The 7,625-nt window shown below is 33.4% G+C and overlaps 1 protein-coding gene across 1 annotated transcript; it reads right to left on the bottom strand.

Annotated features, from left to right (window-relative positions):
- Positions 1 to 205: 205 nt before the first annotated feature.
- LOC131596470 (WD repeat-containing protein PCN-like) lies at positions 206 to 6,379 on the bottom strand. The gene is made up of 11 exons (XM_058869125.1): positions 6,069 to 6,379; positions 5,823 to 5,966; positions 4,949 to 5,255; positions 4,805 to 4,868; positions 4,360 to 4,470; positions 4,046 to 4,211; positions 2,970 to 3,093; positions 2,067 to 2,641; positions 1,476 to 1,657; positions 1,113 to 1,373; positions 206 to 691 (listed from the first exon to the last, which is right to left on the bottom strand). Exons 1-11 carry the CDS (start codon positions 6,237 to 6,239, stop codon positions 367 to 369), a joined length of 2,430 nt encoding a protein of 809 aa, XP_058725108.1. The 5' UTR covers positions 6,240 to 6,379; the 3' UTR covers positions 206 to 366.
- Positions 6,380 to 7,625: the final 1,246 nt, after the last annotated feature.

Below are 7,625 nucleotides of genomic sequence, written 5' to 3'. Positions count from 1 at the left end.
TGCCACTTATTTTTATATAAAAAGCATAAACAGTCAGTATTCCATCCTTGCAAAAATTTCGAACACAAATATTAACAAAAATGCTAACACATCGTGCAAAACTAATGGAATTAATGGCTACCGTTCCTTGTAACTTACACATGTTACATGAAGCACAAGATTCTACTGTATCAAACACAAGAGAGAAAAATTTAAAAAAAAAAAATGAAGTGTATAAAACTAATATTAATAGAACAAAATTGATTATGACAACACAATACATGATTCTTCATCCCAGCAACGGAGAGAAAGAAAATGAAACAGCAAAATGGGACATTTATCACCATGATGTATCCCCTAAAGCTGACAACAATTCGATCTCGAAGCCTATGTCCCATAAATATGTCTGTGGACAGGTTGAACTTCTAAGCTATTGACTACATCAGACCATGGTTTTTCAATCATAAAGAAGAGACTATTTGAAATATGCGATAGGTATAAGACTCTATCCTTTTCTAATGGCAAAACTTCGAAGTTATCAAAGTTCTTCTTTTCTAATGGCAAAACTTCGACGTTATCAAAGTTCTTCCTAAATTTAGTCCTTTTCTTACCGTTTATTTTTGGTGAACTCTTGACTATTGAATCTTGAGTATGTAACTTTTCCCCTTCATCTTGATTCACGGGCAAGCCAAAGTCAATCAAACACATCGCTCTGAAGATTGAACAATTTCAAAAGATGAGAAATAAGAGCAGCAAAGTATAAAACAAGATACATATTACTCTCGTAGTTTCTATTCTGACGAGGAAGGATTACAGATATTCTAAAATCCTGGATATTTGGATTATTAAAATATCCCAAATAAACATTGTTTTATCATTCGTTCGTGTAAAATCATATCATCTACTTATAGAACTGTTAGTGCTGATTAAACTTCCAACTATATCCTTAACATACATAAATTCAACAATTACTACACTTTAAATTGTTAAATAAGAAATATCTCATTTTATTATTATTTTGGAAAGGTCTATATTTATTTTTGTTTTGGAAGGAACTGATTTTGACAATAACACCAATTAGCTCAACAATACAAAATGTAACCTGTATATTTTAAAAATAAAAAAAAACATACCTGGAGCTATAGACCATTACTGAAGATGAAGTTGACGAGGGAGGGAATGAAAGTCCGATGACTTCACCCGGAAACTCGTGAAATCTCTTGGGAAGAACAAATGTATTTCGCACCGACCATTCCCCCAATTGTCTGGCCTCTACATCGAATGCATACACTTGATTTGAAGAAGTTGTAACTATCAGTACATTGCTGTTCTGAGGTGGAAATCCAGCAGCTGTAACAGAGGCGCCATCTAATCTCGAAATGAACCAGTGCTGCCTGTTCAACAAAAAATATTTATTTTATAAAAGATGATTACGTAAAGCAATTTAAGTAGTAAGTGTCTCAATTAAAAAGAAGTTAAGCAAATTAGGGAAATACCTTAGTGTTTCCAAGTTAAATACATATATATCCCCAAAGCAATTGACAGCGGCCAACCACTGTCTATCAGAACTAGTACACAATTTTGTGATGGGTGGTTCGGCTGGTGATAATCCATCATCTCGTGACTCACGAAATGGTGTAAAAGTATGTACCAGTTCCGAGCTATTGGCATCCACAACCTTATAACATTCAAAAGCGAATGAGATCAATGAAACAAGCAAAAGAGATGCTTAATCCAAATATCATATAACTTTAAAGTTTGCACCAACACTTTTATTTCAGAAAGAAGCTAATTCAGAATCAAGTTAATTTTAAACCCTAGCAACAAACATCATGAGAAACAAAAACGGCAGACATCAGAACCAAAACTTAGTAGTTCAGAAATTATCAGATAAAGACATACAGGTTCAAGATCAGAAAAAGGAAATTTTACAATGATTATCAGCAAATGTGAAGGTAAGTAAACATAGAATAGAATTAAAAAAAGTCTAGAAACTCCCAGGAAGTGACGTAAAGCATCTGCACTATGCATAATCAAAAAAATTTACTATAACATACATTTAGAGATGAAGAATATTGCTAACTTACATATATCCTTCTATCAAGGCCCGCTATTATCAACCAAGAAGAGTCGTGAGAAAAAATCATTGAATGGGCAGTTGGTAATCTCTCGGGAAGCTTCCTTTTACCAAAACTCCATGTCATTTTTCCTGCTTCGGATCTCTCTACTTTATAAAGAATAGGCTTTTCATTATCAGAATACGCTAAAAACACCCCTGAGTTAGCAAGGGCACTACAAATTATCTTACGAGATGCCTTAATCTTGAATCGGCCAACACTTTCAGCCTTTGCATAATCTCCAGTTCTGCGAACATTTTTGAGATGTAGCAAGCGGACTTCTATCCAATGTGAAGACTGCAGTAAAAGCATTGGTGCTTGATTGAAGGAAGTATTAAGTGCTACTTGAATTGGTGTTCTCTGAGGCACAGGACAGATACAATGTGGTTTAAACCCGGTGAATTCTTTAACAGCATATGCATAGAGTTTTGTGTCATCCCCGGCTGAGATAAGCATGGGATGCCCAGAATGAGCCCATTTGCGGTAACTAGAATCATCTGGCTTTACTTCATAACGAGATTTTTTGTTTTCAACAGGCCAAGAATCTGCCAAACAGGAATCCATGGTTAAGAAACAAAGATGACAATGTAAAATAAAAAATAGTCTGTTTTGATAAGCTTTTCTAAAGCAAAGAAATTATTTTTTTGCATTGAAAAGAACTCAGTTAAGCTAAATAATTAATTTTCTGATTCTCGGAAAAATACATTAATATACACCATCCACCTTTCTCTAAAAATACATCTCTATAATAACTCTTTTTAACACATAGGAGGACATACAGATTTTGCAAACAAGCCCATCCAAGCACACACTCGTTAACACAATTTTCAGAGTAGAACACAAATATAAAAACAATAGAACTTTATAACAGACCTTCTTGGCTAATTGGCACAGCAACAGTCAAGGCTCGGACATCATGTGAATGACCTTTTTTATAATCAACGTAAACCCAATTCTCTTTCTCCATGGTTGATGAAGATAGTTTATAAAGAACCACCTTCAAATGAAAAATGAAACAAACATTTTATCATCGCTTGATGACTAAAAATTGAGTAACATTTAATCATAATTAAAAAGAACAAAAGAAAGGCCTCAAACAACAGTTAAATGAAAAAATAATAACACTAAAATTTTGACACAAATAACACAATTGCATTTTTCTTAAGAGAGCATAAATGAAGAAAGCAATATTAGTTCAAGATACGAAGACACAATTACATTTTAAGAAAAGAGAAGGGAGTGATTCTGCTCTGTAGTTAATGGAGAATGTAGTGGCGGCAACAACGCCATAAAATGGCATAGCAGCCACTAGGCACTATAAAATCTGCTGTTGCATCGCAGTTTCAGGTAGCGGCTGTAGCTCACACCACCCAGCCAAGTATACCCATAGTTATTAAGCAATAGCTTGCAGCCCTTTGTAACATTCGGGCAGTTCCATACTACTCATGCTGCACTTGTCTCTCGACTGCATCTTCATTCTCTCTAACTCTTGGGTCCATACATGACATATTATTTTTAAATAACTTAATCGGTAGTGGGAGTTTGATAGCTTAAGTTCAGGTACCTTGTCCATGTGGCCCATATGTTTTATCCTGTTTTTTGTTTTGTTGGGCCTCACAATCTAAATAATAATCTCTCAGAATAACATTAAATCATTAATGAATTGAAGACATTCAAAACAATATGATAAAAATAAAATTTAACAATACTAATTCTAAATAAATATAATATTTAGAAAATAATAACTTATCATGTAAAGCAACATATAACATAAAGTAAAAAAAATAAGTAATAAATCAGAAATTGAAATAAAAGTTAAACAGATCACATTGTCAGACAACTCAACAATTACATTACATGGATTAAAATGGAAAAGTTCAATCGCTTTTGGTGTTAAAAAGACCAATTAACAAGGTTCATAACAATTCACAAGTTTTGGAACTACGTACCTTTCCATCAGAACCAGCCGAGAACACCATATTGTGATTAGGTGCTGCTGCCAGAGCATGAACATCTCCCTTGTGACGAGTAATAGGTTCTTGAGAAGGCACTCCTAGTTGGCAGTCCCAAAACTGGACGCTCCCACTGCTGTCTCCACTAACAAGTGTCCCAGACCTAAATAATAATTAAATCAGCAACACGGGTAGGAAACAGGCAGTGGTACTCCATATTCCAATACTAAAATCAAAGCAATAGAGTAAATATGAATTATAGAAGTATGCACATCTTAAACAGTTGAACAAAAAGATGTGGTCGTTGTCACCTTAAATACAGTAGTGACCATATACAAAGTTCATGTCCACTGTCACCACCCAGTCTAGCTGGAATCCTATGGGCTTCAAGACCTGATTTGGCATTCCAGATACGTATTATCCTATGAGTAAACAGAAAAATGTTAACCAAATCATGTCAAATATAAAAAAAAAGTGAATTGTGCAGCTGAATGTTCTTAATTTGTATTTAGCTTTATCAGAAGATACATGTGATCATATTTACCCAAGTCATATCAGTTTTATTTTTTTATAAAGAAAAGTGGACTATGATGCTACATTATATGCTAACTTTTTTTACTGAATTAAACATGCAACTTGGATTCTAATGAAAGAAAAAACGATATAAACTATAGTCCTTATAACTTTGAGAGTGGTGCAAAATCAAAGTCACACAATGATCTATATGACAACACCAAACACAATATTAATACATACCCATCACTACTTCCTGAAAATATGAATTTAGCATCGTCGCTCCAAGCCACACTTAAAACCCGTCCTGAAAACAATACCTTAAATCATCCTCTAATGGGGTTCAAGCACAACATAAAAAAAAAATCAAGACAACGAAAATCTAACCTGTGACCCGGGTCAAGGATTTTAAGTATATAAACTCATTTGTATCAGAAATAGTGAAAATTCTAACACATCCATCATCAAAGGCAACCGCTACTCTTGGACCCTCTAAACTGGATTGCTTTAGAACTTCAGGTGAATCAGAATCGGAATCTTCATCACTTTCACTGTCCTCGTGATCATCAAAACCATTAAGAAATCTCTTTGAAAAACCATTTTCCATGTGAACACCATTGGTTTCGCCATCATCACTTTTAGACAGAGCCACAGCCATTTGCCAGATTGAGACACCATTAGATTCAAGCACCATCTGTAAAAGTATCAGTCAAACAAACAAAATAACAAAAACCTTAACACCAATGATCAAGAGAGTCAAATAAATCGGAAAAAAACACCGCTTATAAAAAAAGATAACACTCTCTCACACTATCAGACAAACCCAACTATATACCCAACATCAAGTAAGCTTAATGAGATTAAAAAACCTCCTTTACGTCTAGATACACTTATTCGAGCTTATCTACCGACATTCAACATATGTAACAAATGAAATTGTTTACACGAACGTATGGAATCAACTAATGACAAACCCATAAACTTTTTCCACCTTAGTTTCATAAGCTCTGCAATATAGAGCATATGCAAACCACTAATAACTTGTATGTCAACAATATTCAACATTTTGTTAGCTTCTACATAAGAACTCAATAAGGTTGTTAATCCAAACAGCCCTAAATAGCTTAAAACTGTCACTGGACTAGAACTTACTCCAATTGTAAATAACCCTATTGAAAACAATTAACTTCAAAATCTTCACTGATCAGTAGAAAACAGCATAACAAACAAAAAACAACAGAGCAACAAGCATATATCATACCGTTTGCTTCAAGTGACAAAGATCCCAAAACGAAACAGAGCCATCAATATTAGAAGAAAACAAACGTCCATGCGGAAACTCTTTCTCCCCGCCAGGACACCAAACTAGCGACGACACAATCCTATTAGGATCACCATGAATAGTCTACAAAATCAAAACAAACACGTCAACACTAACCATTACAAAAATTAACAAAACACCAATTCAAAAACAGTTTAACTGTAACAGTAGTACAAATAGTAGTACCAATTGACAGTGCCAGCCTATAGTATTAGGAGAAACGAGCCAAAGCTCCAAGGAACCGTCCTCACGTGAAGCGGCGACTCGTGAACCGTCGATACTAGTGGCGAGAGCTGTGATTGGTGAGGGTTTCCAGTCTTCGTTTTTGAGCTGGTACTTGACCTTGATCTTGTCCATGGAGGAAGTAATGGAATGAAGAGAAGAGAGTGAAGAGAGTGTGTGGAGAAGAATTGAGTTGAGAATTGATTAGGAAGAGAATAGGGCAGTGAAAATGCGGAACGAGAAGACGGCCATGGCTAGGTTTGTTTTGAGATTTAAGCGCGGTGGCTGGGGCTTATTTATATAATGGGTTTTTTTCTCAGGAAGCCCAGTTGTTTTTTTTTTTTTGAGTTTTTTTGTTATGTGGCCCAAAAAAATGAATATTGAAATGAAATAGAACTATTGTTATGTAACTTAGATGTGTTTATAAATTTTTGTTTATAAGGTTTTTTTAGATTATTGTTGGTTGTAATAGTAAAGATTATAGAAGAGTATAGGGGAATTAATAATTTTGATTAGTTTGATTATATAATTATTTGTATATTATAATTTTTTGGATAGTCAGGTGGGATAACATGTTTTAAGCGAACATCATCATCTGCATAGTAGTGATTTATCGAGTTACCAAATACGTATTAAATAATTTATAAATTAATATTTATTTTTTATCAATTAATCTAATGCGGATTATGGAATAGGTTAACATTTATATATGGTATTAATTATATTTTTATTTTTATTTGAATAAAAAATTAAGATAAAAATACATTAATCGTACAACTTAATTATGTATAAAGTTAGTTAAGTAGACGCGCGCGTCCTGAATTGTAGATAGTGAGGGAAAATAAGAGATTTATATGCATGAAGTTAATGTTAATCATGCAACAATAAATCACTCTAGCCCATTATGTTGGAAATAAAATAGAGTTAAATAAGATATAAACAGTTATTAGAAATAATTTATATTTAAGCATTTTTTTCTTTGTGTATCAAAAATATTGGAATAAGTATTCCTCATTTTAAATTTGTAGTTGGGAAACAAATACATTCTAAATAATCTAATCTAATATATGTAATGTATATAGTAATGAAATTAAAGACTTGAAGACAAATATTTAGAATTGTAGATTAACTTCGGCTAAAATAAATTGTAGGTTGACTTAATAAAAAAATAATGTATACTAGTATAATGTATGCGTCTACCAAGAATATTTTAAAATTTGAATGAAATTGGATGAATTGTCAAAGCTCTTAGTTTATTATCGTTTATTTGTGACTCACATCATTGGTTATTTTTCTTTTTGCCTTGGCAATCAAGGCTATATTTTTGTGTGAAGGAATTGCTTGCCACCCAAGTTATAGACGATGACACCATGTTTGATACTTATGAATACCTGTCCAAACTCGTCTCGAGTTTGTTGGATTTTCTTTTTTTACGATCATCCGCCATCGGTTACAAGCCTTGGAATTGAGACATTTTTTTTAATGTAAAACCATTCATGCCATGTCGAAGGATAGGAATGA

The sequence above is a fragment of the Vicia villosa genome, linkage group LG4 (assembly GCF_029867415.1).
Source record: "Vicia villosa cultivar HV-30 ecotype Madison, WI linkage group LG4, Vvil1.0, whole genome shotgun sequence".
In the NCBI taxonomy this organism is placed as follows: domain Eukaryota; kingdom Viridiplantae; phylum Streptophyta; class Magnoliopsida; order Fabales; family Fabaceae; genus Vicia; species Vicia villosa.
The sequence above is the reverse complement of the archived record's forward strand: the minus strand, read 5'-3'. Positions and strand labels throughout refer to the sequence as shown.

Coding starts and splice junctions, on each gene's coding strand:
- LOC131596470 (XM_058869125.1), bottom strand. CDS start 6,239: ATGGACAAGATCAAGGTCAAGTACCAGCTCAAAAACGAAGACTGGAAA. Junction 4,869..4,948: donor ATCCTTGACCCGGGTCACAG/GTTAGATTTTCG, acceptor TATTGTTTTCAG/GACGGGTTTTAAGTGTGGCT. Junction 2,642..2,969: donor TGTGCCAATTAGCCAAGAAG/GTCTGTTATAAA, acceptor CCTGTTTGGCAG/ATTCTTGGCCTGTTGAAAAC.